The 19468-nt window shown below is 36.5% G+C and overlaps 2 protein-coding genes across 2 annotated transcripts; both read right to left on the reverse strand.

Annotated features, from left to right (window-relative positions):
• Positions 1–3326: 3326 nt before the first annotated feature.
• LOC104885314 (uncharacterized) lies at positions 3327–4013 on the reverse strand. Its single transcript, XM_010670008.1, has one exon. It carries the CDS (start codon positions 4011–4013, stop codon positions 3327–3329), a length of 687 nt encoding a protein of 228 aa, XP_010668310.1.
• A 9301-nt stretch (positions 4014–13314) lies between these two features.
• Positions 13315–14958, reverse strand: LOC130589961 (uncharacterized). The gene is made up of 3 exons (XM_057391625.1): positions 14265–14958; positions 13509–14216; positions 13315–13397 (listed from the first exon to the last, which is right to left on the reverse strand). The coding sequence occupies exons 1-3, from the start codon at positions 14956–14958 to the stop codon at positions 13315–13317; spliced, it is 1485 nt and encodes a 494-aa protein (XP_057247608.1).
• Positions 14959–19468: the final 4510 nt, after the last annotated feature.

The raw sequence follows: 19468 nt of genomic DNA on the forward strand, positions 1-19468 counted from the left end.
GAAAGATATAAAGACTCAAGGGAATATTATTATTTCCTACCTTATTTTATTTTTTTGTTTTTTTCCATCATTAATTCAAAAAAGATTAGAACTCTTTTTTTCTCTCAATTATTGAAGAACCCTAGTTTTGCTTTTTCCGCAATTACATTGAATTTTCAATAGAAGCTTTGATTTTTGCAAGATTGGTTCTACAATTGGTATTATTTCTCTTCTCTTCTTATTCCTATTCAATCCTTTATTATTAATTCATGCTTGCTTATTTAATTATGAATATGTTTTCCCCAATTATGATTGAGTAGTCTATTTCTAGGGTTTAGGGGGATCCATGATCAATTAGGAAGGGATGTTTATTAAAGTATTGATTTTTATTAATGCATGTTGATTCCTATTGAATGTTTTTATGTCTATTCAATCCAATTTGGCCAGATTTGATTGCTATAGTGTTGCAATATTAGGTTATGCGCCGAGAGGTATAAACTTGATATTAAGGCTAGTTTCAATAGGTAGAATTGGTGTTAATAAATTGCGAGAGCCTGTTAATATCGTTCTATGCTTCATTTAGACTTGAGAGAGCGAATCAATCTGTTTAACTGCATTATTAATTATTGATTTTTGTGTTTCATCCCGAAATATTGATCATTGGTGAACCTATGCCCTAGACCTTTTATTCTGATAATTCTTGATATAGTTATAGTCTAGTTTAGTATAATTACTCACAACACTCGTTCCTATACTCTAGATTTGACTGCCAATTAGGAAAAGAACACTGTTTCTCTGTGGATTCGACCCTACTTCCCTGACTACTATTTGTTAGAGGACTTAGGATTACTTTTGATAAGGTGATACGACTTTAGCCTGTCAATAGCTCGGGCTATGATGTCCCCTTGTGGCGACTTTAGCAATATGCCTAATCCGGCACCTTGGAAGTTGGAGGACCCATCTACATGCAAGACCCACTTATTGTTAGTTGTATTAACCGCAAGCATGCTTACCTCTGCCTGTGCTGTCACTTCCAATCTAGGGCTAAAGTCAGCCACAAAATCCGCCAATGCCTGCGACTTTATTGCTGTTCGAGGCTGGTACGTAATGTCATAACTGCTTAGTGTAATCGCCCACTTGCTCATTTTTCCCGTTAATTTTGGGTGTCTTAAAATGGACTTAACAGGATAGTTAGTTTTGACATGGATATAATGTGCTTCAAAGTAATGTTTTAATTTTTTGGACGCTGTCACTATGGCTAAGACAAGTTTTTCAAGAGAAGAGTACCTGGTTTTGGCGTCGACCAATGACTTACTTACATAGTATACTGGCAATTGCCCCTCTTGTCCTTCTCTGGCCAGGACGGCACTTACCGGTGATTCACTGACGGCGACATACAATTGTAGCGGCTCGTCAGCTACTGGCTTTGATAGTAAGGGTGGCGTCATGAGTACTGTTTGAGGTCTTGGAGGGCTTGCTCGTGTCCTGGCGTCCACTCGAATCCTTTGTTCTTTTTCAGGACGTCATAGAATAGTCTGCATTTGTCTGAAGATTTTGAGATGAAACGGTTCAACGCGCCTACACGTCCAGTTAACTTCTGCACCTCTTTTCAAATTTTGCGGCGATTGAATGTTGAGAATAGCCTTGATTTGGTCTAGGCTTGCTTCAATGCCTCGCTTTGTGACTATGTATCCCAAGAATTTACCTGCAGACACTCCAAAAGAACACTTTGTAGGATTAAGTTTCATACCGTATTTTCGAATGACCTCGAATGATTGTTGGAGATGTTACACATGGTCATGTGTATTTTTAGATTTGACCAGCATGTCATCAATGTAGACCTCCATGGTGTCCCCTAATTGGTCTTTGAACATCGCATTGACTAGTCGCTGATAAGTAGCACCGGCATTCTTTAATCCGAACGGCATAACCTTGTAGCAATAGATGCCACGGTCGGTGACGAATGACGTCTTCTCTTGGTCCTCTGGATGCATGAGTATTTGATTGTACCTTGAAAAAGCGTCCATGAATGACAGCAGCTCATGTCCTGCAGTAGCATCCACCAGGGTGTCGATGTGTGGCAAGGGAAACGAGTCCTTGGGACATGCCTTATTGAGGTCAGTGAAGTCTATACAGACCCTCCACTTCCCCTTTTTCTTACCTACAACAACGACGTTAGCTAACCAGTTAGGATATTTTACCTCCCTTACCTTACCGGTGTCGATCAACTTTTGAACTTTGTCGTTGATAATTTGGTTTCGCTTAGGGGCGAATTTGCGTCTCTTCTGTTTGACCGGTTTGTGATTTGGGTCAACATTGAGATTGTGTGTGATCACGTCAGGATCTATCCCTGTGACGTCCTCATGGGACCATGCAAAACAATCGGCGTTAGTCTTAAGGAAATCTATTACCTGTTGACGGACGTCGGGAGATAAGGCGGCCCCTATTTTGACTGTTTGATCTGGCTTGCTGGAGTCTAAGACGACCTCATCTACTTGCTGCTCGTCAAAGTCTTGTTCTCCCAACGTCTCTGTCTGTAATTGCTATGCTTCCGACTTCCTTGGTTTCAGGGACGTCATGTAGCATTCTCTTGCAATCCGTCTGTCCCCTTTAATCTCCTCCACTCCCCATTTAGTGGGAAATTTCAAGGATTGGTGGAACGACGATGGGACAACCTTCATGCTATGGATCCATGGCCTGCCTAAAATCACATTATAAGAAGAAGGGCAGTCAATGACATAAAACTTAGTTGGCAGGTTAACTCCCTTGGCGAAGGTGGGCAGCGTCACTTCTCCCATAGTATGCTTGGATTCTCCGCTGAATCAAACAAGGACAATAGATTTTCGAATGACGTCACGTTCATCGATTCCCATGTCCTCTAGAGCGCCTCTCATTAAGATGTTTGCTGAACTGCCATTGTCCACTAACACACGTTTAAGCAAGCAATTACTGACAGTTAGAGATATTACCAGACCGTCATGATGTATATTCCTGTCGTCACCGAGATCGGCGTCATCAAAGGTGATGGGCATGGCCTCCAACTCAGCGTCACGGGGGTGACGGAGCTCCTTCGGGACGATGTCTTGATTTGGACCATCTCGTGCATATCGTTTGGCTGCAGAGTATGTTAGTCCACAAATATCTGAACCACCGCTAATAACGTTAATTACCTTGACATGTGGTGGTGACGACGGCGGCTGACGTCGATCGTCATTTTTCGATACCGTCTGCTTCCTTTTCTCCGTTAGCAAGTCCTTCAGATATCCTTGCTTCAGCAGGTGGGACACCTCCCGCCTCAAGGCAACGCATTCGTCAGTGTGATGCCCATGGTCTCCATGGAACTCGCACTATTTGGATTTGTCGCGGTGGGCCGTCGGTTTCTCATTCCTGAAAGGCCATTTAACAGCAGAACCTAAAGAATGTAAAGTATTAATGATACCTCCCATGGTGACGTTGAAACCGTATTCGCTTAGCTTGGGGGGAAGGCCAGGATCATTTTTCCAGTCGTTGGCCGACCCGACATGACGGACGCTATGGACCTGCTGCGGGCGCTCATAGGGATTTTGACGCCACGACGCTTGCTTGTTGGACGCTGCCTTCCGGATGTCAGCACTGCCATAAGCCTTCTTGGACTGCATGTCTTCCTCCAGCCTGATTTGGGCCAGCGCCTTGGCTTGAGCATCCTCGAACGTCGGACAGGGATATTTGGTCAGCTCCTTGTAGAGGTCTGATTCTTCATCTAAGCCGCGTCTGAACGCTTCGATGGCCGTCCGGGCATCACAATTTGGAATGGGCACCTTTTCCCTGTTAAACCTGTTCACAGATTCTTTAAGGGACTCATCAGATTTTTGCACAATCCTATGTAAGTCCCTAGCTTGCTTTTCCGTTTTGCGACTACTAGCAAATTGCATATTAAAAGCGTTAACTAATTGAGCAAAAGAAGAGATAGTCCCATTATTGAGATTAATGAACCACTGTAAGGCTGGCCCAGTCAGCGTTGAGCCAAATCCTTTGCACATGCATGCTTCTCGCATATTTTTGGGATTGAAATGGTGATCATCCTCTGCTTGTATTGAGCGACGTGGTCGTTGGGATCTGTAGTACCGTCATACAACTTCATGGACGGGACGGAGAACCGCTTGGGCACCTCGATTAGCGCAATGGGATTTGCAAAAGGAGAATCAGCATAACTATTAGGTGTAGCCTTTTCCATTGGCATGGGGATCCAGGAATGCGAGCGATCTTGTCTTCTAATTGCTGGAGACGCTGCTGGATAGGATCATCAAGGCAGCCGAGGATAGGCTCTTTGGGCGCGATGACACCGCCATTCTCGTCACCATCGACGTCTTCCTTTTCTGAATCGTCAGCATCTTCGGGAACGACATGGTTCACGGGGGTCTCGAATCCGTCAGCATCTAGAGTGCTCATCTTAGAGACGTCGCGAACATTGCGGGGCTTTGGCCTCTTCGACGTCTTCTGGGCGGATTTCAAGCTTTGGTTCTCCGTGCAAGACGCGACATAGCTTTCCTTCAATGTCGCCATCTACGCTTTAACGCGGTTGAGCTCGTCGATAACCTCCTGGGTGGTGACCCATTGTCCTGCCATTGAAAACGCAAAAAGATGGAAAAGTACGGAAAACATATAGGGGCAGAATGAAATGAAAATCTGCGATTGCCAACAAGTATATAAAGATCTTGCTGTGGCCCCACGGTGGGCGCCAAATTGTTTATGCCGATTTTGTACCAAGTACTTAAAAGGTTTAGGTGCCAACAACTAGATCAATATATCTAAAGCAATCAACATTAGCAAAGAAGTAAATGAGATGAAATGAATAAAGTAAGAAAAGAACAAGGAATTATTGATGCGGAAAACCCAATTAAAGGGAAAACCGCGGGTGATACTCTTGATCACCAATCCACTAATATGTCATCGACGTTAATACAATAGTGCAGTACAATGTAGGATTATCTCTTAGCAACAATGGTAACAATACTTAGAATGCTAGGGAAAAGAAAAGTGTGTGTGTGATTCTTGAGAGAGAGTAGGAGAGAGATCAAGATAAAAACCTAGTTTTACATATGATTACAAAATATATATATATATATATATATATATATATTATATATATATATATATATATATATATATATATATATATCTCCAAAGGAATATTCTTCAACTGCCATTTGAGTTGTTCCACCAGATTAGGGCCATGTCAGCGTAATCCCCCATATTTCTCAACCGCCAAGATACCATTGTGCAACGTCATTTGACTGAGTCATGCCACTCCTTCACTCAACTGCCAGCCTTTTGCAAATTCAAAATGAATGTTAAGCCCCCCAAACCCACGAAGAATGAGGGCCCAACACTTTTCATGCAAGGTCTAGTCTGTCCAAAAAAGAATAGATCTAGAAAAACGTTCATGGTAGAGTTAGAATTGTCATACATATCTACCTTCTCCATGATGTCCTACTAATATTCCCTATCAATCTTACCTTACCATATTCAACAATTTCAACAATTTATATTTTTCAAAACCAATCCTACAACCCTTTTCTATTCTACCTTTTTTAGAAAAGCATTTACTAATCATCACCATACGTGGCATTTACAAAAATATTTTCACACTAAATACATCATCTTTTCCTAACAAAAGATAAAAACAAAGGGTTCCTTTTAGAAACAAATTCGGAAATTCTAAGTAGAGTCCAAACACCTTCACAGAATCCAAAGATCTCCATTCAATCCATTTGCATTCATTCTAGGCCCATATGCATATATAAGGGTCCATTTTGCATACATCCTAGGCCCGTCTAATTTGAGTCCATAAATTCACTATCATTAGAGTCGATCTTAGGCCCATATAAGTCTAGTTGATGTTAAAATCTAGGTATATTCGCATCTTTATGTGAAATCTAGTCCAAGTCTATTACTAATTGTTGAACCCTAGTTTTTATGATGACAAAGGAGCAAAGATACAAACTAAGTATTGGACTAACAAGTTGTTTAAGTGAATGAATTTCAAGGTATCAATAAAAGGAACAAAGAGAGTACTAAGTCAAAGAAGAAATCAAGTTTGGATTTTGAAGACTAAGTGAAGATGTTCAAAGATTTTGTACTGGAGAAGCATTGGAGCAAGAAGACCAAAGCGAGGATTTTTGTTTCTAGTTCCAATGTAAAGTAACGAGTAAGAATGGTAAGGAATTATGGTAGTTTAAAATGATAATGAGCGTTTGTTCCTTTGTAAGGAATAGACGAATTGGCGCTGTCATAATAAGTTAAAGGAACTAACTATTAAAAGGAACTAGACTTAGGATGAAGCTGTACAACGGTTTAATTATGTTTGTTGAGTAATTTATGTCGAGATTCCTAGTAACCGTTTTGTTTAAGTAAAAGTATGATTTTATGGAAAATCTAAGGAAAATATTTTATTTTTATAAAGATAATATATATCCTTTTAGGTTTTATGAAAAATATTTTTTAAAGATAATATTTTTGGTAAAAGGATTTTATTTTGGTTTTATTAACTAAAATACTTTTTATTTAAATCAGATTTTATAATTACTGCTTGAAGTGGTTGCTTAAATTAAGGGAGCAGTAAAATGTTTATACGTTTAACAGTGATCATGAAGATCATGGGTTTAAGAAGGAACATGTTCCTTTAAGTAAGGAACATCATGTGATAACGGTTTTACATGTTTTAATCCCATGCTCTAAGTTATCACCACTATAAATACTAGTGTTTGATTAAGTTCCAATTTGTGTCTGACCAAGTGAATTAGTGAGTTTAACTAAGTAAAGTGTTAGTGTCTTCATTCTCTCATAAAAGTCATTTGTTCTTTGTCTTCTTATTAATCTTATTCCACTAAGTTTTTTTTGATCAATTGAATTTTGGTTTTTTGGGGTAAGGGGACTTTGAGTGAAGTTCTATAAGAGAGGCTTTGAGTGAAGCGAGTTAAAGTGAGAAAATTTCAAGTGAAGTTGAGAGGAACAATTGTTAAGGGAACAATTGTTCAAGAACTTGAGTTTAGGAACTCAAGGCGTGGCCCGTGAGTTAGGTTGTAACAAAGTTGTTTGGCCTAATTAGTATAAGAGTTAGAGTTTAAAATCCCTAGCGGTCGAGGTTTTTTCTTCTTGTTGGGCCCAAGAAGTTTTTGCTCGCAAAAATCCCTTGTGTTCCTTTAGCTTGATTTTTGTTTAAGTTTAAAATTCTGCTAAAAGTTACATTTATTTATACGCATACAGTCCACCGCCCTGTTGTATTATTCCTAGTGAAATAACAATTGGTACCAGAGCCAAAACTCACAAATAACAGGAAACCCTATTGAGAAAAAGATCCAAGGAACAATGAATACTATCGAGAAACTTGAGGAAGGGTTACTCTATGAAAAGGCCTCCTATGTTCAATGGGAAGTTCTATTCCTACTGAAAGAACAGAATGGAGATATTCATCAAGGCCGAAAACTACTAGGTATGGAGAGTCATTAAAGTTGGTGATTTTGAGGTCACACTACGAATGACGAGAATGAGGTAATTCCTAAATCTTTCTCCGAATATGGCAAAGTTGATTTCGAAAAAATGGAAGTTAATGCTATGGCTGGTAAACTGTTACATTGTGGACTTGGACCCCATGAACACAATAGGATCATGGGATGCAAATTCACAAAGCAAATATGGGATTTACTAGAAGTAACACATGAAGGAACTAATGAAGTCAAGAGATCTAAAATTGATTTACTAAATTGATCTCCATGATGTCTAAGGAAAGCATACAAGATAAGTTTACTCGCTTTAGTAACATTATTAATGAGCTAGCTTCTTTTGGTAAATACATCGCAGGAGCAGGTTCAAAAAGTTCTTAGGAGTCTTCCTAAGGATAGATGGATGGCTAAGGTCAATGCTTTACAAGGAACAAAAGACTTCACTGAGTTCAACTCGGAACATCTTGCTGGATCACTTATGACTCATGAGCTCCACTTTGATACTGAGTATGGTGAAAGCTCTAAGTCAAAGTCCATACACTAGTAGAAAAAACCTCAATTGCTCCGGTTTTTAAGGCCACAAATGCTCCGTATTTGACCCGTAGTAGACACCATACGAGCATTTGGATGTTTTACAAATGCTTCGGATGTTAACCGGAGCATTTGATAGTCAAATGCTCTGGTTGTAAGATAAATCCGGAGCATTTGACTAACAAATGCTTCGGTTATTAAGGGAAAACCGGAGCATTTAGTAGTCAAATGCTCCGATTTTCACTTAACAACCGGAGCACTTAACAAATCCCACTATAACTATAATTGTAAGTCTGACATAAAACAGGTGTAAAATGTCACGAAAACCCCAGCCAGTGCATTATAATTTCACTCTCAGGGAAACCCCTATAGAAGGATTGATTAGAGATGCTTAGAAACGTGGAGAAGCTCACACACGCTTACCTTTCCCAGAAACATATTAAAATAGACTAGATTTTCCATGAAAGAACAAGAGGTAAAGCAACGGAACAACATTATCTCATTACTCAGTTAAAGAGAGAAAAAAGTTGACTTTTATAAGTAACACAAACCTGCTCACTCAAAAGAAACAAAAAGTTCTATTTATAGAAGGAAAATGTTTACATTTTAACTCAGCCACATGTAACACCCCCAAATTTCTCTCTTTATAAAGAATATATTTTAATATGAAACACTTGAGAAACTTGAGAGTATTACCGCCACGTGATAACGTTAAAGGCTAAAACTACTAACTACTAAATTAACAATGCAGCGGAATTAATAAAAATAACTTCTCTTTATTGATAAATAAAAATTTATTGTTTCAACTATGACAAAAGGAAAAATAAAACATAATGACTACTAAACTAAGCTATGTAGTACTCCTCACTAGCTCCCCACATGTAGTATGCATCAATCAGCCTGAAAAATCTGCTCACCAAAAGGATCATCACAGGGACAAAGCCATAAAACAAAACAAAACAAAAAGCGTGTCAGTAAAATACTGAGTACATGTATATGCAGAAATTTAAATACTTTACTAAACATTTAAAATACTCATATAAACCTTCCTTGGATACTTGAAATAACTTGTATAAATTCCTTGGATACTTGAAATAACTTGTATAAATTCCTTGGATACTTGTATAATATAACGTATATAACTTTAATAAAAACTCCTTTTTCCTTGCCTAGGTACCTTTCCTAAAGTGTGCACACCCCCCAAGTTTAGTATTCCTTACTGAGTCTATTACGAGGGGAACTACCTTGTCCACATGACTTATACAAAAAGTACATGGGTAAAAATATAATAGCTACCGTTCTTGTTAGTAAATAACAAGCCGTGGCCTCTTTATAATTGTGATCATAAAAGATCATATAACTAAGAAAAATCTTTCGGAAATAATCCTCCTTTATAAGAATAATAATTCTTATATATAAAACTTTTGCCACTTAAGAGACATAATATTAATCACTTGCTCATATCAAATAATCTTTGAAAATAATCTTTCTTTGTAAATAATAATAATAGTACTTATAACTTTAGCCAAATAGTGGCGTAATATAAGCGACTTGTTCATAAATCCTTGAAACTAATTTTTTTACCATACTCGAAGATTTGTAAATTGATGAGATCATAAGTCAAACTAACAATGTAATCTGAGCAATATAATGTTGTACTACTATGTTATACTGAACATTAGTGATCACCTACTATTAAGCTATTTCGTAATTCCGTTATTAGCGTCAGTAGAGGTGAATACCAAAACATAACTCATACAACAAGACTATCCTTTCCTAATTACTATAATCACATGAACACACCTACTGCCTTCTTATCTTTTAGATTGATATAATACCAAAACATATTAGTGTACATAAAACAACTCTTATTCTTAAACATTAACAACTTGCACGTATTATTCCAAAATTATATCATTCATAGTTAACTCAACTGAAACGTAAAACATGTATTTTAATCCAAATAACCAACTTAGAAACATGATACTACACATGCCAAATATATATTAAGAATCTACATATACACGCACCTTTAATAATAATAACTACTAGGGAGGAAAAAATAGAGAAGGTAGGCTAAGAGGGAGAGAGAGTTTAAACTTGAGAAAAGAGATTTATTCCTCAAATTTGGTGTGAAGAATATGGTGGGTGGAGACCCCTATTTATACTAGTTGGGGTAAATAGGATAAGAATAGGAATAGAATAAAAGATAGATTTTTAGAAAGATAATTACTTTAGTAGGATAAACTATCTTTATGATAATATAGCTAGAATAGAGGAATATTCCACAAGATAAATAGTCTAGATGCTAATTAACCAAAAGATAAAATAAACCAATTAACAAATTAACCCAAAAGATAAAATAATAAAAAGAAACCAACTTGGAAACAAAGTAACTCACTGGCGTGAGTTCCTTCACGTCATTTAAAGAATTTTTTTTTTTTCTATATAAATCTTTTGTAAATCCTTTTTGAAATTTCTTTTTAAAATATCTTCTAACTACTTGGATTATAACTTGTAAACTTAGGCCCAATATATAATTTGGGTTAGAATTTATTTGAAAACCCCATAATTTAATACAAAGGCCTATTTGAAACCTTATAATTAATAAAAGCCTTTTTAGTATATAAAGCGTTTTAAAAAAAATCACTAATAACTTACTAAAAAATACGGAGTATTAAGACTACCCCCTTAAAAGAAGTTTCGTCCTCGAAACTTGCAGCAAGCAATGCAAGAGACAAAGCAAGTAGACACATATACCACCAACTTCCTATAAAAGTAAGTTGATTCACATAATAATACTCATAAAATATGCCAAACAATATGGTTCTAAGTCAAACGCGCGAAACTCTATCGTATTCTACCCCCCTTAAAAGGAGTTACGTCCCGTAACTCTACTACTAACCTTCTGCAAACAACTCTGGATATTTCTTTCGCATGTCAGCCTCTGCTTCCCATGTTGCTTCTTCAGACTTCTGATTAGACCAGAGCACCTTAACAATTTTAACATCTTTGTTTCGGGTACTTCTAACCTTACTGTCTAAAATCTTAATAGGCCTTTCTTCATAAGACAAGTTCTCATCAATTTGAACTGTTTCAGGCTGCAACACATGCGATTTATCTGGGATATACCGTCTCAACTGAGATATATGGAACACATTATGAACACGATTAATTCAGTGGGTAGGGCTAGCCTATAGGCCACTTTTCCAACTCTATCCAATATTTCATAGGGCCTATAAACTTAGGGCTGAGCTTCCCTTTCTTTCCAAACCTCATCACACCCTTCATTGGTGATACTTTCAAAAGCACTTTTTCGCCCACTTCATATTCTTCTTCCCTACGCTTCAGATCAGCATAGCTTTTCTGACGATCTTGGGCTGCCTTAATCTTTCCTTGGATCATCTTAACCTGTTGCACGGTCTCTTCAATCAATTCAGGCCCAAGTACAACTGTTTCACTTATATCGTTCCAACATAATGGGCTTGTACACTTCCTACCATACAAAGCCTCGAATGGTGCCATGCCTATACTTGAATGATAACTGTTATTGTAGGAGAACTCTATCAAATCTAGATGATCTTCCCATGAACCTTGATATTCCATGACACAAGCTCTTAACATATCTTCTAAGGTTTGTATGGTCCTTTCAGTCTGGCCATCAGTGGCTGGGTGAAAAGCAGTACTCATCAATAGCTTCGAACCAAAGGCTTGCTGTAGCTTCTGCCAGAAGTTAGACAAAAATCTAGAATCTCGATCAGACACAATATCTTTCGGTACTCCATGTATTCTCAATACATGCTTGATGTAGGCCTTAGCTAGTTGGTCCATCGACCATGTTGCCTTCATAGGTATGAACACTGCAGACTTGGTCAACCTATCGACAATTACCCATATCGTATCATTCCCAGATTTACCCTTAGGTAAAGCAACAACGAAATCCATCGAAATGAATCCCACTTCCATCCTGGCACATCTAAAGGTTGGACTTTCCTTGGGGTCTTTTATGTTCACTCTTCACCTTTTGACATGTTAAGCATTTGGAAACAAATTCCGCTATGTCCAACTTCATACGAGCCCACCAGAAATTCTTCTTTAAATCCTTATACAACTTATCACCCCCTGGGTGCATCGAATATGGAGAATTATGACCTTCCTCCATGATTTTCAATTTCAAATCTTCACAAGCTTCGGGTATACACCACCTTCCTTCCATTCTTAAACTTCCATCTTCATGAATTTCGAAGTCTCCAGCATGACCCTCCCTCACCTTTTCCTTTATCTTTCCATTTTTCATCTTTTAATTGAGCTTCCCTAATTTGATCAAACATCGAGGGTTGGATGGTCAATGCACTAAAATTTTTCTCTACTTCTCCATATTGCATAACTTCAAGATTCATCTTCTGAAAGTCTAAACACATTGATCTGCCACCACCATAGTGCTTAAGGTATGACTTGTCTTCCTACTCAAGGCATCTGCCACTACATTGGCTTTCCCTTCATGGTATTGGATATCCAAATCGTAGTCTTTTATGAATTCTAACCATCTCCTTTGCCTCATATTCAAATCCTTTTGGGTGAAAATGTATTTCAAACTCTTGTGATCTGTGTATATCTTACATGTCACCCCATACAAATAATGACGCCAAATCTTTAAAGCAAAGACTATTGCGGCTAACTCTAATCATGAGTAGGGTAGTTGACTTCATATGGCTTCAGTTGCCTTGATGCATAAGCAATGACTCTTCTATTTTGCATTAAAACACACCCTAGACCATGTTTAGATGCATCACTATATACTTCATAAGTATCACTCCCATCAGGCAAGGATAACACAGGGGCTGTGGTTAGTCTTTCCTTTAGGATGGTGAAGGCTTTCTCACATTCTGGGCTCCAAATAAACTTGGACTCCTTCTTCATAAGGTTGGTCATTGGTCGGCTATTTTTGAGAAATCCTTAACAAAACGTCTGTAATAACCCGCGACCTAGAAAACTTCTTATATCAGTCACATTCTTTGGAGTAGGCCACTCACTAACGGCTTCAATCTTTGCTGGATCAACGGCAAACCCTCCTTAGATATGACGTGGCCCAAAAATGCCACTTTTTCCAACCAGAACTCACACTTCGAAAACTTTGCATACAATTGCTTCTGTTGGAGGGTTGACAAAATTATTCGGAGGTGTTTCTCATGCTCTTCTTTATTCTTAGAGTAAACCAATATATCATCTATAAATACTACCACAAATTGGTCTAAGTATGGCTTAAAAATTCTATGCATGAGATCCATAAATACTGCTGGTGCATTAGTCAATCCAAAAGGCATTACTGTAAACTCATAATGGCCATAACGTGTCCTAAAACGGTCTTAGCAATGTCCTTATCAGCAATTCTTAACTGATGATACCCTGACCTTAAGTCAATCTTAGAGAAAATTCCAGCTCCTTTCAGTTGGTCAAACAAATCATCGATCCTTGGGAGAGGATACTTATTCTTGATGGTCACTTGGTTTAACTCACGGTAGTCAATGCACAACCTTAGACTACCATCCTTCTTCTTTACAAACAATACAGGCGCACCCCATGGGGATACACTGGGCCTTACGTAGCCCTTCTCTAATAACTCTTCTAATTGGGTCTTAAGCTCATTCATTTCAGCTGGAGCCATACGATATGGTGCTTTAGATATTGGGCCAGTTCCAGGCATTAGGTCTATGGTGAACTCCACCTCCCTTATTGGAGGCATTCCAGGGATTTCTTCTGGAAAGACATCCATGAATTCATTCACTATAGGAATATTCTCCATCTTTTCTCCTTCTACTCCCAACTTTTGTATACTACACAAGTACAATGGATACCCCTTTCTTATATAGTTCTTGAGTTGCATAGCAGAAATCATTCTTGGACTGGGCTTCTGACTGATTTTTCTATAGGTTACTTTGACTCCTTTTGGGCCTTTCAACGTCACTTTTTGGGCTCTGCAGTCTATTTGGGCTTTGAATTTTTCCAACCAATCCATTCCCATAACAATATCTAGGTCATCTAACTCGAATTCAATTAAGTCTGAAGGAAATTCTACCCCTGCTATAGTCACTAAAACATCTCTATATAGCTTAGAAACGTTAATGACATCTCCAGAAGGTATGACTATATCCATGCTTATAAGTTCGGGTTTTCCCAACTTAAGTTTCTCCACTAAGGTTTTGGAAATAAAAGAGTGAGAAGCTCCTGAATCAAATAAAATCTTAACTGGAATAGAAGAGATGAAGAAAGTACCAGTCACTACGCCCGCAGTCGTTTCAGCCTCACGATTGCTCATGACAAACACTCGACCTTGATTATTTGTCTTAGCCTGATTGTCTCCTCCGTTCCCATTCTTAGGAGGAACACGATTATGGGTCACCACTTTCTGTTGGAGTCCTTTGTTCCTATTACCTCCCTGATTCTGGGTTGGCTTAGGATTTGCTGATGCTGAGTCTTTCTGGAAGCACTCATATTCTCTATGGCCTAACTTGCTACAAATCCTACAAGTTACCAGATTTCCTTCACAGTCCCTTCCTGGGTGGTTTCTTGGACATCTTTTGCAGTAGTAGACTCTCTTGGACTTTCCATTTTCAGATTGACTACGATTGTTGTTATTCCCATTACTCTTATCATCCTTTCCTTGCTTGAATCCTCCATTAATCTTTTGACGCTTATCTCCACCTTGAAACCCATTACTAGACCCTTTCCTTTTATCTCCAGGATTCACTTCCAGCTCTCTTCCTTTGATCCCGAATAGATGGGCAGCTCTCCCATACACTTCTTCAAGGCTATTAAAGTTAGCCCCTCCCAATTTCCCTTGAATGGACAAGGTCAACCCTTGCTCAAATCGTTGAGCCTTCAAAACTTCAGTTGGAACCATTTCAGGTGCAAACCTCATTAACTCTATAAACTTAGAGTAGTACTCATTGACAGTCATGGTCCCCATCCTTAGGTTGGTAAACTCTAGGCACTTCTTTTTCCTTAAGTGAGGTGGGTAAAACTTGGTTCTCAAGCTTCCTTAAATTGCTCCCACCCAAAATCCTCTTGAGTTGCCAAAGACTCCTTCCTTTGGGACCACCATAAATCAGCTTCCTCTCTTAGGTAGTATGTAGCATTGTTGATTTTCAACTCATCATCACACCTAACAGCAGTAAACAGTTTATCAAACTCTCTAATCCAGTTCTCAAGACTGGCTGGGTCCTCTTTTCCATCATAGACAGGTGGATTCCTAGAGGCTACTTTCTTAAACACCTCGCCAGCTAGGTCAAGTTCTTGTTGACGGTTCAGTTGAGAAGTCATGGCCTTAGCCAAATTCTTGGTCAGAGAGGTCAACTCCTTAAGAGTTGTTCGAGTTTTGGATCTACTTCTGGGTCTACTGGCCATTTCTTCCTGGGTAAGAAACAACCTACTTATTAAGTGATCCTACTAAAGTTGTAATTCATACAACAATCATGATTCATAATATGATTAACAAATTGCACATAACATAAAAAGAACCAACTAGAATTTTATTTATTAATCCTTGAAAAGGAATGCTAACATTTATAAGGAGTAGTAGTCTAATTACAGAACTACTAATTATTGAAGCTACTAAAAAAAATCTCCTTCCTTATGAAAATTAATAATATTTTCATATTTTGCTAGACATAATGTCATACAATTATTCAAGAATAATAATCTGATTTTAAATAAGGAAACAAAGAAAAATTTCAAACTATTTTTATTTTCGAAAAATTTAAGTATATAATAAGTTTTTATTTCGAATACTAGGTTTTTCGTGTATGGAAAAATTAATCGAGGGAGTTCCCAGGAAAGAGAGGTGCGGCACAAGCGGCCAACTTAAGTACCAAGTCTTTCCTTAGCCAGAACTTTCCTCAGAAAAATAAAGCCACACACTTATTCCTTTCTTCAAAATAAATAAATTGGAAAATATTTATATTTGGAAATATAACTTTATATACGCAAATAAAATGCATATAACTTTATTTATGCAAATAAAATGCAAAAAATTTATGCACTAAAAAAATTTATGCACTAAAATGCGAAACTCTAACTTATATGCCCTTCCTAAATCTACCCAAACTCTCATTAATAAACCTAAAGGCTCTTGATACCACTTTGTAACACCCCCAAATTTCTCTCTTTATAAAGAATATATTTTAATATGAAACACTTGAGAAACTTGAGAGTATTACCGCCACGTGATAACGTTAAAGGCTAAAACTACTAACTACTAAATTAACAATGCAGCGGAATTAATAAAAATAACTTCTCTTTATTGATAAATAAAAATTTATTGTTTCAACTATGACAAAGGGAAAAATAAAACATAATGACTACTAAACTAAGCTATGTAGTACTCCTCACTAGCTCCCACATGTAGTATGCATCAATCAGCCTGAAAAATCTGCTCACCAAAAGGATCATCACAGGGACAAAGCCATAAAACAAAACAAAACAAAACAAAAAGCGTGTCAGTAAAATACTGAGTACATGTATATGCAGAAATTTAAATACTTTACTAAACATTCAAAATACTCATATAAACCTTCCTTGGATACTTGAAATAACTTGTATAAATTCCTTGGATACTTGAAATAACTTGTATAAATTCCTTGGATACTTGTATAATATAACGTATATAACTTTAATAAAACTCCTTTTTCCTTGCCTAGGTACCTTTCCTAAAGTGTGCACACCCCCCAAGTTTAGTATTCCTTACTGAGTCTATTGCGAGGGGAACTACCTTGTCCACATGACTTATACAAAAAGTACATGGGTAAAATATAATAGCTACCGTTCTTGTTAGTAAAGAACAAGCCGTGGCCTCTTTATAATTGTGATCATAAAAGATCATATAACTAAGAAAAATCTTTCGGAAATAATCCTCCTTTATAAGAATAATAATTCTTATATATAAAACTTTTGCCACTTAAAAGACATAATATTAATCACTTGCTCATATCAAATAATCTTTGAAAATAATCTTTCTTTGTAAATTATAATAATAGTACTTATAACTTTAGCCAAATAGTGGCGTAATATAAGCGACTTGTTCATAAATCCTTGAAACTAATTTTTTTACCATACTCGAAGATTTGTAAATTGATGAGATCATAAGTCAAACTAACAATGTAATCTGAGCAATATAATGTTGTACTACTATGTTATACTGAACATTAGTGATCACCTACTATTAAGCTATTTCGTAATTCCGTTATTAGCGTCAGTAGAGGTGAATACCAAAACATAACTCATACAACAAGACTATCCTTTCCTAATTACTATAATCACATGAACACACCTACTGCCTTCTTATCTTTTAGATTCATATAATACCAAAACATATTAGTGTACATAAAACAACTCTTATTCTTAAACATTAACAACTTGCACGTATTATTCCAAAATTATATCATTCATAGTTAACTCAACTGAAACGTAAAACATGTATTTTAATCCAAATAACCAACTTAGAAACATGATACTACACATGCCAAATATATATTAAGAATCTACATATACACGCACCTTTAATAATAATAACTACTAGGGAGGAAAAAAATAGAGAAGGTAGGCTAAGAGGGAGAGAGAGTTTAAACTTGAGAAAAGAGATTTATTCCTCAAATTTGGTGTGAAGAATATGGTGGGTGGAGACCCCTATATATACTAGTTGGGGTAAATAGGATAAGAATAGGAATATGAACTAAAAGATAGATTTTTGAGAAAGATAATTACTTTAGGTAGGATAAACTATCTTTTATGATAATATAGCTAGAATAGAGGAATATTCCACAAGATAAATAGTCTAGATGCTAATTAACGAAAAGATAAAATAAACCAATTAACAAATTAACTCAAAAGACAAAATAATAAAAAGAAACCAACTTGGAAACAAAGTAACTCACTGGCGTGAGTTCCTTCACGTCATTTAAAGAATTTCTTTTTTTTTTTTTCTATATAAATCTTTTGTAAATCCTTTTTGAAATTTCTTTTTAAAATATCTTCTAACTACTTGGATTATAACTTGTAAACTTAGGCCCAATATATAATTTGGGTTAGAATTTATTTGAAAACCCCATAATTTAATACAAAGGCCTATTTGAAACCTTTATAATTAATAAAAGCCTTTTTAGTATATAAAGCCTTTTTAAAAAAAATCACTAATAACTTACTAAAAATACGGAGTATTACACCACAAATCACTTAGAAATTGCGACTTTTAAGCTTTACTAAGTACATTTTACTTCACATCTTTTAAAAGCATTAACACTGAATAAAGGGGAGTTATTTCAACTAAATTTCATAACTTATCAGCCCAAAGCACTTTCAACAGTGAGTATCAAGCGTAGCCGACCTATCAGGTCAAAAGAGTAACCATCCTCCACCCATGCCTTGCCCACTTTGTATTTTCATATCAAACAAAACAGTTGCGTATTCATAATCAATCAATGACATTTCATCATCATATTCATAACTATGGCCATAGTACGAACTTAATTATCAAAAATAGAGATCCACACAGAAAAGCATGAGTAAATTATTTTACTGAACATAAAAGTTACCTGAACGCATCTAATTCTAAAATACAATCAACTTCATAATCCCGAATTATTCTTCACTCCAAAATCATCCTCCAAGAATCACCTCATGTTTATACATAAATATAACCAATAACCAATATTAAACTAATCTAAACTAAAAACACAATCATAACCAATTCCTAATTTAGAAATTATCAACCTTTGACATTTTTATTTCCTTAATCCTTAATTAATAACAATAACTTCGATCACATCAGCTACATCAACTAACATCCCAATTCCACAATCCGTAATTCATAATGATTATTCTAATTATAGAACCAAATTAGCTAAACTCAACTCACAACTTTCACCTAATTAAATCAAGAAAACAACAACGCAGTGCCACAACAACAACAATGTACTGCCACAACAACAAGAAGAAACAAACAACGAACAATAACAACAACAACCCAACAACATCCACTACAACCACCACAACAACTCCACAAAAGCCGCCACAACTACAACAACATTAACACCAGCGCGACAACAACAACAACTCAACACCACCACTATAACAATCCCAACAACAACAAAACAAAACTACCAACAACAACGATAACAACAACAACTTGTACTTGAATTACGAATAAAAGGGTCTAATTTAAGAACAAAGTGGGGAAAAAAAATTTGGCATAGGATTCCTCGATTTTGATATTGAGTTGAAGTGAAGATACAGAAGCTGATGGTAGAATTGAGGTTTGATGCCTGAAATCTTATGAGTTTCAGATTTTGGTTTTACTTAAATTATTATTTCAAGTTTCGAGGACGAAAATTTAAATAAGGGTGGTAGTATGTAATAGCCCTGTTTTTAATAAGTTAAATATAATTACTAAGATAATTATGTTCCAAAAATTATTATTTTATTTG

The sequence above is a fragment of the Beta vulgaris genome, chromosome 1 (assembly GCF_026745355.1).
Source record: "Beta vulgaris subsp. vulgaris cultivar EL10 chromosome 1, EL10.2, whole genome shotgun sequence".
In the NCBI taxonomy this organism is placed as follows: Eukaryota; Viridiplantae; Streptophyta; class Magnoliopsida; order Caryophyllales; family Amaranthaceae; genus Beta; species Beta vulgaris.

Coding starts and splice junctions, on each gene's coding strand:
- LOC104885314 (XM_010670008.1), bottom strand. CDS start 4,013: ATGCGAGAAGCATGCATGTGCAAAGGATTTGGCTCAACGCTGACTGGG.
- LOC130589961 (XM_057391625.1), bottom strand. CDS start 14,958: ATGGGGACCATGACTGTCAATGAGTACTACTCTAAGTTTATAGAGTTA. Junction 14,217..14,264: donor GACTGCGGGCGTAGTGACTG/GTACTTTCTTCA, acceptor TATTTGATTCAG/GAGCTTCTCACTCTTTTATT. Junction 13,398..13,508: donor AAGGTTGTGCATTGACTACC/GTGAGTTAAACC, acceptor ACTTAAGGTCAG/GGTATCATCAGTTAAGAATT.